Below are 17500 nucleotides of genomic sequence, written 5' to 3'. Positions count from 1 at the left end.
ACATGGATGGCAAAACACAAAAAACAAAAAGACCAGAGTGACGTCATCTTCGTTCTATTAATTGTACAAAGTTCTAATATTGTGTTTTAAATGCCTCAATACATCTCAACCGATTTATCTTTATGATAAATTGGGAGTTAAATATACCAACCCGATTCCTTTGCTCGTCACCCGAAACATTCAATTTTTGGGGTAAATATTTATTTACAATACGTTAATTTTCAACCATGTTAATCTAAAGTTCAAACGTTTCATCCGGGAAGGTAAAAAGAATAGAGAATTATTGAAACCACTGAAGACAAACAAACAAAACAGACAAAGCAAAGCAAAATATAACAACGCCCCCCCCCCCCCCCCCCTCCCAAAAGAAAAAAAAAAAACAACAAATACAACAGAAAAAAGAAAAAATCCCATAAAAAATACCCCCCCCCCCCCAAAAAAAAAAACAAACAAACAAAAAACAAATAAAAAACAAACAAAAAAACAAAAACAAAACAAAATAACAAAAACAACAACAAACAAAATAACGAACAAAAAAAGAAAGAAGAAAAAGAGAACTAGAACAAACAAACAACTATTACCACCGAACAAAACAATAGCAATAACAAAACAAAACAAAAAACAAATAATTTTTATTTAAAAAATCGGCTTCATTTTTACTCGCTCCCTTTCCTCTATGTTCAGATCGCAAACTTTAAAGCATTGGAATTGCTCTCGTAACAGCTTACCAAAGACAAAATAGTTTAAATGGGTGCTAGATAAAACTTTGTTTTTCAAACTTATTCATGCATTTAAACCAGATTTTTTTTCTTCTCTTCTATATTTAAATCTAGGTTTGGTTCCAAAACAACCGGGCAAGGTTGAAGAAGACGGCAAACAATACGAAGGGAAGTAACCAAGATATTTCTGGACAAGCAAATAGTAAAGGAAGAGTTACTACTCCTGGTGGTCTCAGTGGTATGTACCCGATGAAGTCCAATTTAGCTAGGGGAATTAGGGTAAAATTGTGCAAATTAGTGATGAAAGCACCAAATTTGGTACAAAGTAACTCGAGACCACTATTAATCGATGTTGATATAGAACTACATTGAGAAATTCCTCTAACAGTGTAAAATAGGGAGATGAAAATCCGCCTATATGAACTATATTAAATCAAAGGGACGCAATCCATGAATTATTTGTTGACAAATCGGCGCTTTATAAATATATTATTTTTAGCCGTGTACACGGTTGATTATTTTGGCTTAAATAATTATCATTGTTAAAAAATGTGCCTATATGTGATATAGGACCGTATGGGCCGTTAGTATAGCTGTATTATGAGAACTGGAAGGGGGGGGGGGGGCGGTGGGAGAGGAGGAGATGGTGCTGGTATTAGTTTTACTTGTGTTGTGTTGGTCGTCATCGTGGTGAAGATGATGGTGGAAGTGATGTTGGTGATAATGATGATGATGATGAGGTGATTGTGGTGATAATAGTAGTGATAATGGTGATGATGTTGATGAGGTGGTGGTGGTGGTGATCTTGGTAGTGATGATGATGATGATGATGATGATGATGATGATGATGATGATGATGAGGATGATGATGATGATGATGATGACGAAGACGATGATGCTCAGGATGATGTTGATGATGATGTTGTGGTGGTGGTGATGGTAGTGGTAGTGATGATCATGATGATGATGATGATGATGATGATGATGATGATGATGATGATGATGATGATGATGATGATGATGAAGATGATGAGGTGATTATGGAGAAAGTAGTATTGATAATGGTGGTGGGGATGATGATGAGGTGGTGGTGATCGTGGTAGCGGTGATGATGACGATGATGATGATGATGATGATGATGATGATGATGATGAAGATGATGATGATGATGATGATTATAGTGATGATGAGGTGGTGGTGGTGATAGTGGTAGTGATTATGGTGATGTTGGTAACTATTAATTTCGAAAATGAAAGACCTTCTTGGTGACGTATATTAACATTTTTAGATGATTAGGATCCAACAAAAATCATATTTATTAGACAAATGACTGTGGAACACATTTTTCTTGAGAGGCTTGAGAGAATTCAACAGCAGCCTTTTCTAGTTTATCCTGATCTCTTTGAATTATTTTAACGGCGCAAGATAAGCCAATACCTCGTTGTCAGCATTTTCCATGGCACGAATGTTCAAGAAAACCATATGTTGTCTTATTGAAGGCTAAAGTTTCTTTTCCTGAGGTTGGCCTGGTAGGACCGGCTGGAGTCTTTCTCTTAACCTGATTGGGTGAACATACGACTGGGTGCAACCTCATTCACAGCATCCTTTGCTATACATCTTGATTCATTCTGGCAATTTATGGACTCTCTCTCTCTCTCTCTCTCTCTCTCTCTCCCTCTCTCTCTCTCTCTCTCTCTCTCTCTCTCTCTTTTTCTCTCTCTCGGCTCTGTTCTGTACTTGAATGTTTTATATATAGCATGGCTCCAAAAAGGAGCCCTTTTGTGAAACACAACGAATAACAACTTGCAACAACCTAACAGAAAACATGAATAAACAACTCTAAACAGATGTTATTTTATTAGACTTTAGTAAATCATTTGATAAAGTCAATGACCATACTCTGGTTATTAAACTGCGGATATATGGAATCATATGGGAAACATTTTGAAAAACAAACAGATGTCGTTCGGGATTAGATTCCGAGTCTTGAAGTGCTACGTGTGGCCAATCTTGTTATACGGATGCGAAAGCTGGACTACAAATGCAGAAACACAAAAGAACATTGAAGCTTTTGAAATGTGGTGCTTGAGAAGGATGCAGAGAATATCGTATACTGCACACAAAACGAACGAAGAAGTGCTAAAACAAACATACCAACAAAGGAAACTAATGCCCTTAATAGTGGATCGACAACTATCCTTTTTCGGACACATAGTAAGGAAAGATAAGAATGAATACCTGGCAAGTTGTGGAAAAATACCTGGTAAACGCGCCCGGGGGAGACAAAGAAAAACACTCATAGACCAACTGAAGGGCTTCACCAGCCTAACAATCCAAGAGCTGTTTGAAAAGGCAAGAGACAGGGAGGAATGGAGAGAGATAATTCATGCAGTATCCGAAGCCTGGACCAGGCATGGAACCTAGAAGAAGAAGAATATGGAATCATGAGTAACACACAGGACTGGATAATGGATTTTCTCACTTATCGTAAACAACTGAAAGAGCAATGTCAGACTCAGCTCCAGTACTACAGGTGTGTCCCTAGATTCCGTACTGGGTCCCCTCTTGTTCCTTATCTACATCAATGATTTGCCTGAAAGATTGTCGCTAGGAACGCAACTGAGACTATTTCCGGGTGACAGCCTTTTGTACAGACCAATAAGGCATAAGAAAGATTCTGAAATTCTTCATCGGGACCTAGGTTCCAGAAAATTACCAACAAAAGAAAGATAATACACAATACACAACAACACACTAGAAGACGTCACCAAAGCAAGGTATCTCGGAGTAACGATAAACAATCTCCTGACCTGGAAAGACCACATTGGAAACATACACAGGAAGGCAAACTCCACCCTGGGATTCTTGAGAAGAAACCTCATCGGCTACAAAGTAGCCATAAAAGAGAAATGCTATAAAGTTTATGTTAGACCAACACTCGAGTAAAGCGGTAAGGTATGGGATCCTGATCACACCTCCGAAATTTGGTAAATAGAATCAATAATAAAAAAAAAGCTATAAAATTCGTTCAACAAAATCCTCAAACAAATCAAAGTCATATATGGAACCATTGAAGGAAAGGAGAGAGAAGAATAAACTAAATGTATTTTACAAAGGTCAGAAAAACCAGGTCAGGTGTCATTACACGGCCTCCAACAGAACAAGAGGAATCCTGGCAAATTTATGTTGCCACAATATAGATAGTATGCAGATGACGTCACTCAGGCCTTTGTTATTGTTTTTGCCATCCGCGTTTGTGAGTTGTTCTCACTAAACTGTATTAACCAGACTAAAAGTTCATGGTTACACAGAGTTTGTGTGTTGGTCCGTTATACTTCCGGATGGCAATGTTGTGAACTCCTTGGCCAACCACATTCTATCTATAGAGTGGACTACCATCTTTACTCGTTTCTGCCATCAACTATATGACTTAGGAACAATTTGGATAACCCCCCAGTAAAACAATTGGGTAAGCTGTTGCTGAGCCTTCCACGAGGAAGTTTCAGCTTGAAGAGGAAGAGGAAGAAGAAGAAACAATTTCAGCAATAGCAAAACTAGAACTTTGTTTGTTTTGGTAATATTCAGCATTTTTTTATGTTCATAAAACGGACATGACACATCTTCTGATAATGAACTCCCTGCGCAATCAAATCGCTATTTGAGAATATGGAGAGAATCTGGACATCGTTTATAATTTCTGAAGCCACGCGGATATTTTCGTTCATGTCTTTTGTCATTATTGAATGGAGGGAAGCTTTACTTATTGTTGCAAAGCATACAATGTGTCCTATTTCTTGTGATAACGGCATCTGAGGGAAAACGCATATTCTGCCTCCTTGGACAGTGGGATGATGAGAGATTGTCTTGATCGGGATAGTTTGACAAGTTCTCTTGTGATTTCTCTTTTTTCACAGCGAGCCTTCTGATTTATTGTGGCCGTATATCAAGTGCGACAGAAATTGTGCCATTTGGTATCATTTTGCTTCAGGACCTCCAGTGTATCCTCAGATCGGTCTTCAACAGACAAATCTAACTTGTCACTATCATTTGCTAATCCGTTAAAAGTCTTAACACCATAGCCGGTAGAACGCGACGCTACAAAAGTCACGTACCATTGACCACAAGATTTCCGCTTTGACAGAGCTGGGCATTCTAATTTTTTTTTTTTACTTCTTGACAAATTAATCATTTTGACCAATCCACCTCAATACTGCACTTTGCCATTATATAATTGTTAGTAGTTTGTACAAGATTTAGTACATTCCGAAAGGTATCAAGTTCGAATACCCGCTGCGCTGTGTGGCATTGAGTCACCTCGCCCTAGCTCACTTTGCGGCGCTGTCGCCTGGGTTATTCCAGTCTTCCCTTGGAATAGACCCTAGAGGCAAATTTCCCATATGGGATGAATAAAGGGAATTATATTATTATTATTATTATTATTATTATTATTATTATTATTATTATATTATTATTATTATTTATTATTATTATTATTATTATTATTATTATTATTATTTTTATTTTTTTTATTTATTTATTTTTTTAAAATTTATTTATTATTATTATTATTATTATTATCATTATTTCATAACGTGCTCGAAGCACTTTACAAGGGGTCCCTGGCCAACAGCAACATTTAACATATAGGACGGGACACGACGCCTGTTAGGCGATATTACATTTTTTTCGGACAGAGACAACGCTGTTAACGGCCAGGTGCTCATTTTACACCTGAGTACAGTGAGAAAATGTGAGTAAAGAGCCTTTTGCAAGAACTCAACAATGCACCGAGTCAGGCTCGAACCCAGGTCCTTCCGATCCGAAAGCGAGTGTCATACCACTAGACCACATAGCCGCACATTTGATATCGGGACACATACAGACAAAACAGTCTGGGCGTTCATGGACGCATTATTTATTTCTCTCCATTCCTCCTATAGTGGGCAGGAAAGTCATTTACTGCATCTTCTATGCCTCTGTATCTGTTTTCTAGCTTGCTTTCTGTATCTGTCTTGGAATGAGTTTATTTGTTGTTTTTTTCCTGGACAGAGTCTTTGGCTGAGAGGGAAACAGTCAAATGTATAGTTATAATTTGGGGAGATGATATTTTTTGTTTTGTAAAACTTCTCTCTGAAATGCACTGTAAAAACTTTGTTTTACTAATATATTATGATTTGGAAACATTTAAGTGTGTTCCTCTTAGTTGGGACCTGTGCTTGTGTCAGGATGAGACTTAGGTGATGTCAAACTTAGTAGTCTGATCGTGTGCTCTTGGAATCTTCACCTGTACCCTATTTAAACCAATTCATCTTTGTCTTAATTTTTCTTGGGGGCTTTAATTGTAATTCTTGAACTTTTTACTTTCCCATTTTATAACCCAGATGTGTCGCAAACGCTGTAAAACCCTTAAATACAAAAACAAAAACAAATTTCTCTCCATTCCTCACAACAGATTCAGCACTTGCCATGGACTGGGACAACAGTCTAGACCCATCAGCACTTGAAGATCAAGGCTACATTAGTCCAACCACCTCCAACGCGACAACACCCACGCACCATCCCCACCATCTTCATCCCCAACAGCAACAGCAGCAGCAGATAAGCCCCTCTACCCCACATTACCAAGATTTATTCGGCCTGCCAACAGGTGGGGGTAGTAATGGTGGTGGTGCCAGTGGTGGGGGTGCGGCCATGACCTCTCACCTCGGAGTTCATCAGCCAGCAGATCATAATAATCTTGCTTTAGATGGCGTTTGTGGAGCACCCAGCGATCAACAGGTTGGTTGATTGTCCAAGTGGTTTTAATTGACATTATCATTCTCGTAGGCAGCAATCGCCTTCCTTAATTCATTCACCCATCATAATCACGATCATGATTATGCTCATCATCATCATCATCATCATCATCATCATCATCATCATCATCATCATCATCATCATCATCATCACCAACACCACCACCACGACAAACACCACCAACAACATAATTTGTATATTTATCATTATCATTGTTGACGTCGTCGTCACAATAGGCCTACCACTAACACAAGTAGCAGCAAAGCCAAGTTAATAAATGTCATCACCATGTACAACGCAAGCACGATGTTATGTCTGTCGCAACATACCAATCTATCAATATTCGTCTTTGGTCTTTTCACAAAATTAAAAGTAATCATCTTATTTATAATTTTCATTCTAGTTAAAATAAACAATGCTTTATCCTCACAGATAAATCCTAAATTTCCAGAGGTGAATCCCCAATCTTTTTCCGGAAGTGATCCTAACATGACATTGACCTCAGCGCCTAACACTATCGGAATTTCTGATACAAACGGAAGCGGAAACAGTTGCAGCGATTCCCAAACCAGTCACGATGACAACGGTATATCAACTGCCACAGCTGTTGCTTTGGGCGTAGACGGGGTCACCTTTGACCCTGAAAAAATGAATTCATTGAATTCTCTTCGAAATTCTTTCGCCAGCGAAAAATATCTCGATTCTTTCAGAAGAATTGATCCAAGGGAGCGTCACGAACAACAGATACGACAAATGATGCAGTATCATGAACAACAACAACAACAACCACCACAACACCAACAGCAGCATCACTATCATCCTTACCAACAACATCCGTTTTCAGCTCTCTACACACCCAATGGTGGGGGTTTTGGTCTGACTCCATACTATTCTCCCTACGGAACGCCGCCATCTTTGTACTCCGGAAACGGGGCGTTGACGAATGGCTGTCCTAGCCCTACGAACATGAGCGATCAAGTCGTATCCCCACAACATTTCCTCCATCATCACTCCCCTCAACGACAACATCATCATCATCATCATCATTCACTTCAGGACCAACATTTCCAAAATACCGAAAAAGACGAGCAGACACGAGTTGCGTCCCTTCAAGGCCATTACAACCAACAGCTGCAACAATCGTCGTCCAATTTTCAAATGAGTCCAAGAGACCATAAACCTACCATGACCTCAAACAACAACCATAACAACAACGACAATACTATTGACAATAAAAACATTCAAAACAACAATAACAACATCAATAGCGCTAAATCTCAAACCAAACAAAACAGCGACACGAACGTAGTATTTGATGACAAAATCTCATCATCCTCATCATCTTTCTACAACAACAGCAACGTCAATCTTTCCCTCTCAAAACAACATCCATCTCCAGTACTTTCAGGTTCAAACTCATCTCACTTCAGTCCAGGAGGAAGAAAAGCCTCACAACCCTCGAGTCCTCCATGTGATAATTTTACAAAAAGCGAGAATGTCTCTGATTATCAAAGCCCAGTTTCGTGCAATGGCGGTGGTGCTGGTGGTCGAAATGGTCTCAATGGCAATAACCATCACCAGCAGCAACAACAACAACAGCAACAACGATATAACCACCTTCACCACGTTCATCATCAGCATCTTCATAACCATCACCATCATCAGCAGCAACTTCTACATCAGAACCATTACCAGTTTGTTCCGATCTCTCAGAATGGAAGAATGACATCAGGTAACGGAGAAATCCACTATTACGGAAATGGAAGATTAGGGGATATGAGCCAACATCATAGTATAATGGAAAATGAAGCCACCAATGATGAAAGTTGACAGTGTGATTCATGGTGAAAGTTGACATTGAAATTTGGCAATGCACATCTTGTGATAATGATTGGAGTATTATATATCCTGGATCACATTGTAAATTAATTGACAATGAATCTAAATGTGATGAAACTTGCCTCGTGAATGTTTTGTGAAGTTAAACATTCGAAAGTTGCCCATTGTGATTGCTTGATGGCTGCAATGATGACAAATTATGACATTGACTTAAAATGCGAGTCAAAACTTTACGATTTCCATTGAAACAAATTTAATATATGGAAGCTGATATCACAAAACCCATCTTTGTTATAAACTTTGACAATGAAAACAACACTTGAAGTTTTGTCATTTTAATCGCAATAAGCAAGAATCAATGACGAAGGTAATGGTTGTCGAAACGATATCACATATGTTGGCATTGGTGCTTACTATTAGTCAGAGCGGACTAAAATGATAGGAAGTCATCATATGTACTTGAAATGAAGGCACAGGTCAAATCGTGAAATCATAATTACAGCAATGAAAGTTAACACTGTGCGTGGTTGGTATAAATTTGACAAATTACACATACATTTAATATACCCGTGTAATAATAATAATACCATCATTGCATATTGAATGTTGGCAGAATTCGTCGAATGAGAGAAAGATAGATATTTTAATTGCATTAGTGTTATGGCATGTTATAGGTCAATGTAAAAATAACATTAATTGATGTTTATACATAGTGCAACCAATTAAATATCATTTGAATTCACTATTTTAAAAACTCCATGTCAATCATTGCTCGTTCGACGCAATGGTTAGGTGCCATAATAATAATATTGGTGAATTATTGGTTTTATTGACGTATTTACACACCCATGGTTTTGTTTAACAATCTCTCTAGTCACTTGCGGGTGGTTGGATGGGAGCATCACCCTTGAATCATATACCTATGATGTTTGCATGGGTGTACGATCCGATAGTGATGTCGTTTCTTCTTCTCTTTACTAGCCTATCCTGCTTCTTTGGTTTGTGATTGTATTTTTGACAGGGGATATTTTTTTTTCTGTAAATCTTCTGCCTGTTTGTTCTTGGTTATTTATAATTTAGCTTATGATATCTTTAGGTTATGATTTTGATTTACATTTGTACTATTTTTGTTAGATTGCTTGTTTTTTTATTTCAGCAGTCTCTCATATAACCTCAATTGTGTTGGAAGAGACCTAAAGCAACAAAAAAACAAAAACAAAAAAACAACAAAAAATCTCTAGTCACTTAAAACACAAACGGTAGTTCAAGACGATTATCAATTTCTCTTTTTATCTATAAATATAAGCTAATACAAGACCTTTTCCCACTAGTCTGCTATAGAACACGCTAATAAAGAACATTTGCTTATCTCTCTAGTCAGCAATTTATATGTGCGAATACAGCTTTAGTCTGTTTCTCTAATCGCTATAAATACACGCTAATGTAAAGACATTTTTTCTGATTCTCTAATTACTACAAATACACACTGATACAAGAAGTATGTCTGTTTGTCTAGTCACTATAAATGCACGATAATATAATTCTTTTAACTGTTTCTATAATCACAGTAAATACACGCTGATACAAGACTTTTGTCTGTTTCTCTAATCACTGTAAATACACTCTGATATAAGACTTTTATCTGTTTCTCTAATCAACTGTAAATACATGCTGATACAATACGCGTCTGTTTCTCTTTTGAGCTATAAACTCGCGACAATACAAGATTTTTGACTCTTACTCCATAAACACATGTCAACGCAAGACTTTGATGTGTTTCCTGAATCGCTAATTAGATGATATTATTATGCTAATGCAAGACTTTTCTCTGTTTCTCTAGTCAGCTATAAATAATCGCTTATACAAGTCTTTTGTCGGTGTCTTCAATCGCTATAAATACAAATACAAAATTTATTGCTTCATTTTATTTGTGAAGAAAAGTGTCTTATCTAGCCAAAATACCCACAACATCCACCAGCCGGATACAGGCCTACCGTTCTAACACAAAACTGTAACCTTGAACGTTCATAGCCTGAGTGGTAGTATTTAATGAGAACTCCTCATGAAAATGGCTGGCTAAAACCAATAACAAAGAGCTGAGTGACGTCAATTTCGTTCCTTCTATATAGCGTAATCCAATAATAAAAAATAACTAAAAGGAAAAGGAACCACAAATGTTCGAAATGGACTGCTCATTGGACCTAACTGGTCTTTGTTAAAACTAGACCCCTTGTCTAACGTTTTCCTGAACACTTACAAGAGCAGGTAATATAGATCTATAACGACATTTTGACTGTCCCATCAATTCTTATATTGATTGCGCAGAAAGAAATCTCAACAAATTGCGAAACAAAGTCATGAAATAAATAAATGCTTGCTTTACTGTTAATATCATTGACATTAGGGTTGGTGTGGTATAGCAGTATGTACTTCTTTCTAGTCACTTCATACAACGGGTAACACAGACTATAACTTATATGTTACAGTGAATGACACAATAAGTCGGATGGTAAAAAGGTTTGAACTGAGATATTGTCAAGCTAAGTTAGGTCAATTTTGATAAAAAAATGAGTTCTTGTCATAAATGATCAAATCAACCCTTTTTGTACATCTTCGGGAAACATAAAAACTTAACTTCACTTCTAAACATATTTTTTTTACAGCTAGTCAAGATGAAAAAGTATGAAATTTGAGAAAAGTCGCCGGACACCTCTTCCACACATCGACCATAACCCCATGAAAATCACCCGACTTACTTCAAACAAAGATTAAAATGCTCTGGGGAACATATTCCCTCAGAAAATGCAAAAAACTGCAAATCCAAAATTTTCACCTTCCGACTGGTTATGTCATGCTCTGTCACATAAGTACATGCCATACCTTGTGTTATACTGTCAAAATGGGTCATTTGGCCTCTGGTGGAATTTTTTTTTCCTATGTGGATTTAGAGTATGCTGAGAGCAAGTTTTTTTGTTTTGTTTTTTTCTAGTTAAAAGACTCAGATTTCTCATCAAGGGAAGTAACTGTAACAAAACAATTATTGACCCATTTGACGTAGACATGTTTTACATATGAGTGGTGAATAGATTTCATTTTTATGACTGTATATAGACCTAAGTATATTTATTGTACAAAAATCATATTGTAAAGACATATTGTAAATATATCAAATGGCACACGTCTACACGCTCACCATTTATTTTGTATATATTCAAAGAGTTATTGTTATTACTGAGTTAATATTATAATTATTAATATTGAGTTTTTCTAGATAATATTTATTTTTTCTCTCTCAAAGGTTTTGAATACATTAAAAAAAATAATTGTAGATATAAAAAATTTCGGATTCTAAAAAACATAAAAACAAGATGAACATTTGATTACAATTGTACAAAACACGTTGATAAATTGAGGGAAGAATTTATTGGGGAAAATTGTAAATAGAATCTTTTAAGAACTTATTGTACATTTTGGAGGAAAACAGATTCTTCTTTAAGAATCAAAATAATTGTAAAAAAGAGAAAATGTTATAAAAAATAGATTGTAAATAAATGGGACTTATTGAAACAATGTTTTCTCCTTTGGCATGACTTTACAAAGGAGACGGGGGTCGGTTGGTAAGGGATTTTGGTACCTTCTTCTATGCTCGTGTCATTTTCTTTAAAGTGATAAATCACAATGTGAAATTGAATGCAAGCTTCAATATAATAACTGAAAAGAGATAATTTGGACGTTTTGGGTTTACCCTTTATCAACAAAACAGGATGAATGAAACACTACAGCCTATTCGTTTATTAAATTGAACTTACATTCAATTTTCACATTGTTATTTATTTCTTCTAGCTTCGAGAAGCAGCATTTACATTTTCTTTTTTTAAGTGACAAACTTTGAAGCAGAAAGATCTGAAAAAGTGTATGGTACAGTGTCAGACAAAGCAGAATGGAACATACAAGGAAAAAAACATCCCAAAATCATCTAAGTCTGAATGTTGCTGGCTGTATTAGGTTATCCGTTTCAAAAGAAAGAAAAAAAAAAAGAAGAAATTACCCAAAAAAAAAAAAAACTCCCAAAAAGAACAGCAACAAAAAAAATAATCTAAAAACAACAATCAAAAACAACAAACAAACAAAACCATCAAAGCAAACAATTCCCTATGAAAACTTATTTTTCACAGAAAACTGCTACATTTATTTTCCTCTTTTTTTTTTTTTTCAAAAACATTTTAGCTTTCAGGTGAATCAAGGAGTCTTGATTAATTGATGAACCTTTGACAATAATCGACTGCTTGTAATCGACTTTTTGTTTGGACTGTTACAGAATTTTAAAGTGTTTTACCCGGTTAGTTATAAAAATCTGATTGTAAAATATGTATATGTATGCAGTTAATTTCTAGATTCTCACCAAGTTTTAGATTTGCTGGAAAAAAAGATCTAAAAATTGTACAAAATTCATTTATCGTTTTAAATTCTATTATTGACCCATCGCCTGAAAACGGTATTAGATAGACTATGTCGGAATGATTAAAGTGCTGAAAATTGAATTTGTAGCCAAAAAAAATAAAATAATGTCGGACTTGGGTTAAGTTTCTGTTTTCTTGAGGAAAACGCCTGTCGTAATATGGAGTACCAAAAACCAAGATTTCATGTTTTCAGTCAATTTAACTGTCATTTGACTTTTAGCGTCTGGTTCATCCCGGCATGAAACCGTTTTGAGACGATGGGTCACAATTTATTGTTTTTAACAAAAGACTCTCTCTCTCTCTCTCTCTCTCTCTCTCTCTCTCTCTCTCTCTCTCTCTCTCGCTCTCTCTCTCTCTCTCTCTCTCTCTCTCTCTCTCTCTCTCTCTCTCTCTCTCTCTCTCTCTCCCCCCCCCCCCCACCCCTGTTTCAAAATTGGTTGTAAATCGCTATAAGCGGGTGGTTGGATGGGAGCATCACCCTTGAATCATATATACCTATGATGTTCGCATGGGTGTACGATCCGATAGTGATGTCGTTTCTTCTTCTCTTTACTAGCCTATCCTGCTTCTTTGGTTGTGATTGTATTTTTGACAGGGGATATATTTTTTTTTGTAAATCTTCTGCCTGTTGTTCTTGGTTATTTATAATTTAGCTTATGATATCTTTAGGTTATGATTTTGATTTACATTTGTACTATTTTTGTTAGATTGCTTGTTTTTTGTTTCAGCGGTCTCTCATATAACCTCAATTGTGTTGGAAGAGACCTAAAGCAACAAACAAACAAACAAAAAAATCGCTATAATGGCAGGGCTAAAAATGGTTTTGGGTGGATGGGTCCTAAATTTGATATATTTATTTATTCCATCAAATGACTTCTGGTGACTGCTCCCAATTTTTCTTTGTTGTTAGCGAGGGATTATCTTTCTTGCCTCTCTTCTATCCTCCGCAATACCGTTTGCCCTCTTCCACATTGCTTTATGTCCTTGTCTTAGATTAAAATAAATAGATATTTATATGGGATCTGGTGTTTTTAACTTGTTGAATGGGTCTCAGACTAGACTCAAAATCTTTCTACGTTCTGCCATGTTTGAACTCGTTCCCTTTGTCGTATTTTATATACTATGTATTCTGTTTAGTTCTCTCTTAAAACATTTTTAACGATTAAAAAGATGCGTAATGACTACATTATATCTATCGGGCTTTTATCTATCAAGGTCTGTTGTTACAACTGTCATATTATTAGAGTTATTTTGAAATTAGTTTCTGCATTGCTATTAGCCGCGTATATTTAAAACATGGGTGGATTTATTGTGATGTAGCCTGACCGAAAGGCCGCACATCCAGTCTATGCCAGTTTTAATATACGGCAATATCAATTTAGAAAATCCGTAAGGAAGTGGATTTGATAAAGAATCTGAGAATCTGAATGTATTCCGCTTGGTGGAGATACTATGACAATGACAGAAGGTGTCTGAGTACAACTTCAGGTTTTTTTTAAATAAATAGATTCAGATTGATGGTCGGCGCAACTTAAATGGATTATCCCCCTTTGTTTCAAATATCAAAATAGGAATAATCATAAAATGCTCATTGCTAATAGAATCTTTTTGAAACAGTCGCCCTTGTCTTTTTTCTTTTTTTTGGGGGGAGGGGGGGGGGTCTTTTTTTCTTCGGTTCAAATCTACAATTCCACCCCCCCCCCTTGTTATCTCCCTTTTTACTTTTTTACTGACAATGCGATGAATTAATTAAAAGCGTCGTAGTCTAAATCCAATTTAAAAAACAACAAAAACAACAAACAAAACAAAAACGAACCAACAAATCCATTTCAAAAACTGATTGAGATAGATACCTCGACGCATTACCATTTGAGGCGATGGGTCATATATAATTTGACCTTTCCCTACTTTCCTGGAATGAGATCATTTGTTTTGGGGCCTTTAGCCCTGCATTGAGTTCTTACGCTGAGAGGGAAACAGATAATTTTTAAAATGTTTAACTTTGTGAGTAAGGATATTATATTTTATTTGTAAATCGTATGTCTATTATGTATCATGAGATTGCTGGGGTTTTAACACAATGCTTATCTATGTTTAACCATTTGCGTGAATCTCTGTTATGGAAATCCTGTAGCACTGTCATTGTGGGACTAACTACAAGGAAATATCGCCCTTGAATCTACTTCTGATCTCTGTTGAACCAGTCTATATTTAAATTTGTCATGTTTTACTTTGGTGCTTCAGCTAGAACTATATCTTTTGCCTATTTAATTATCATTCGTTTTATTGGCTTTATAACTGCAAGCGCTGTCACAAGCGCTGTAAAATCACTATAAACAGAGAAACAAGATAATAATAATAATAATAATAATACACATTTATATAGCGCTCATTCTCGTGTAAAACACAAGCTCTGGGCACTTTACAATATAAATATCAATTTTAAGTGAAAAAATAAAAAAATAAAATAATAACAACAATAACAATTCATAGCCAAATCAAGGATTCATATAGAGTCAAGAAAAACAAATACAGTAAAAATGTGTCTTGAGATTCTTTTAAAAGTAGGTAAAGACTTGCACTCCCTCAGACCACGTGGTAGTTCATTCCAAATCTTGGGCCGAAACAAGCAAACGATCTATCACCAAATTTTGTTCTTGATCTTTTTTCCGAAATTTTCGTTTGGTCATTACATGATCTTAAAGTGTAATTTTCAAATTTACACATGACCACGTGATCTGTGAGATATGCCGGTGCTATACCAGCCAAACACTTATAAACAAGACACGCTGCTTTGTAATATGTGCGCTTTTCAATGGGCAACCAGTGGAGAGAGGCCAACAACGGGGTTGCATGATCAAATTTTTTTTTGCCAAAAACTAATCTTGCTGCACTGTTTTGCAGTAGTTGCAATTGTTTAATAGAAGCCTGAGGCAAGTTGACAAGCAGCGAGTTACAATAGTCTAGTTTCGAAAAAATGAGGGAAACAACCAATGTTTTACATGTTCCAATTGCAATATACTGACGGATCGAACTGATTTTCTTCAATTGAAAGTATAAAGATTTACAGAGAGCAGAAATGTGAGCTGACATTTTCATTTCTGAATCAAAATAGACACCCAAATTTTTCACAGTCTTTGAAACTTTGATCTTTTCACCCCCAATCAACACCTCAAGACCATCATTCACCTTCAACTGCCCTCTATTTCCCACAATCATCACTTCTGTTTTTGACTCATTCATTTTCAACTTGTTTGCATCCATCCACTCTTTCACATCCGTCACACATTCTTCCACACGTTTCACAATATTTTCGAGATTTTTAGTTTTATCAGTAGCATAAAGTTGCGTATCATCTGCATAGAGATGATAGCGCAGCCCATGACCAGTGATGACATTAGATAATTGAGAAGTATACAAAACAAAAAGAATTGCACCCAAAACAGAGCCTTGAGGAACACCAAAAGACAATGTATGTTGACGAGAAAGTTTATCTAAAATCATAACCTGTTGATTTCTGCCATCTAAATAAGATTCAAACCACTGCAAGACAGTCCCAGACAAGCCAAAGGTTATATTAAGTCGTTTAATGAGAATACCGTGATCAATAGTATCAAACGCCGCCGAAAGGTCTAACAATGTCAGAAGAGAAACAGAACCTTTATCTAAAACATCAAGCAAATCACTCGCAACACAGCACAGAGCAGTTTCTGTGCTGTGGTAAGAACGATAAGCTGACTGAAATTTTTCCCATAGATTGTTTTCATGGAGATGTTGTGAAAGACGTCTGAGTACAACTTTTTCAAGGATTTTAGAAAGAAATGGCAGATTTGAGACGGGACGGTAGTTACTAAGGTCATTTACATTGAGATTTTGCTTTTTTATGAGAGGCTTTACAATTGCATGTTTATAGATATCTGGGACTTGTCCTGAGATAAGTGACTGATTTATAATATAAGTTATGCAAGGTAACAATTCAGGAAGACATAATTTCAAAATATTAGTTGGTAAAGGATCTAAATCACATGACTTCGAGGAAGATGAAAAAATTATTTTAGAAATTTCTTCTTCAGTTGTTTCTTTAAAACAAGAGAATCCCTGTGAACCCGAAAAAGGGTGGAAATTTATATCTTCATTTTGCACGAGGTCCAAATTGTTCCGAATTTTCGATATTTTTCCCGAAAAGAAATCTGAAAATGCATCCGGCTGCTTTTCTACCGGGATATTAGTGGGTAGACACATGCCCTTTTCTTCCCCTAAAAGTTCCTTTGAAACAGAGAAAAATTCCTTAGTGTCCCTCACTGATGACAGTTTTGTGTTATAATAGTTTCTTTTTGCTTTTTTGCAGGTGGTTTTATACTTATGCTTTTTTGCTATATATATCAGCCGGTCAATCTCAAGGCCCGATTTTCTCCACGATGCCTCTGCATTCCTTTTTTCCCTTTTGGCAGTTTTTTCACTCTGGTTAAACCACGGAGACGGTTTCCTGGAATTTATTATTCTAGTTGTCTTTGGCGCATGCCTGTCGATGACGTTGCGCAGTACCTCGTCTGTTTTCTGTGCTGATGGTATATCCATTCTTCCTAGTTCCTCTGACAGATTGTTTTTGAAGGAACTAATGTCTATTTTTTTGGTATCCCTAGACACTATCTTGACTTTCTTTGCTTTCTCTTTGATGCATTTGAG

General features: G+C 36.3%; 1 protein-coding gene across 1 annotated transcript in view; it reads left to right on the top strand.

The window, feature by feature from the left end:
* LOC144979984 (uncharacterized) overlaps positions 1–15781 on the top strand; it is a 40672-nt gene extending 24891 nt beyond the window's left edge. The window contains exons 7-9 of the mRNA XM_078927398.1: positions 834–957; positions 6172–6497; positions 6948–15781. Of these exons, the coding sequence (XP_078783524.1) occupies positions 834–957; positions 6172–6497; positions 6948–8345 (1848 nt within the window). The 3' untranslated portion in view covers positions 8346–15781. The remainder of the gene's footprint in view (positions 1–833; positions 958–6171; positions 6498–6947) is intronic.
* Positions 15782–17500: the final 1719 nt, after the last annotated feature.

The sequence above is a fragment of the Berghia stephanieae genome, chromosome 9 (genome assembly GCF_034508935.2).
Source record: "Berghia stephanieae isolate SIO BIC M18660-M18661 chromosome 9, UCSD_Bste_1.3, whole genome shotgun sequence".
Classification (NCBI taxonomy): Eukaryota; Metazoa; Mollusca; class Gastropoda; order Nudibranchia; family Aeolidiidae; genus Berghia; species Berghia stephanieae.
This window is presented reverse-complemented; position numbering and strand designations above follow the sequence as displayed.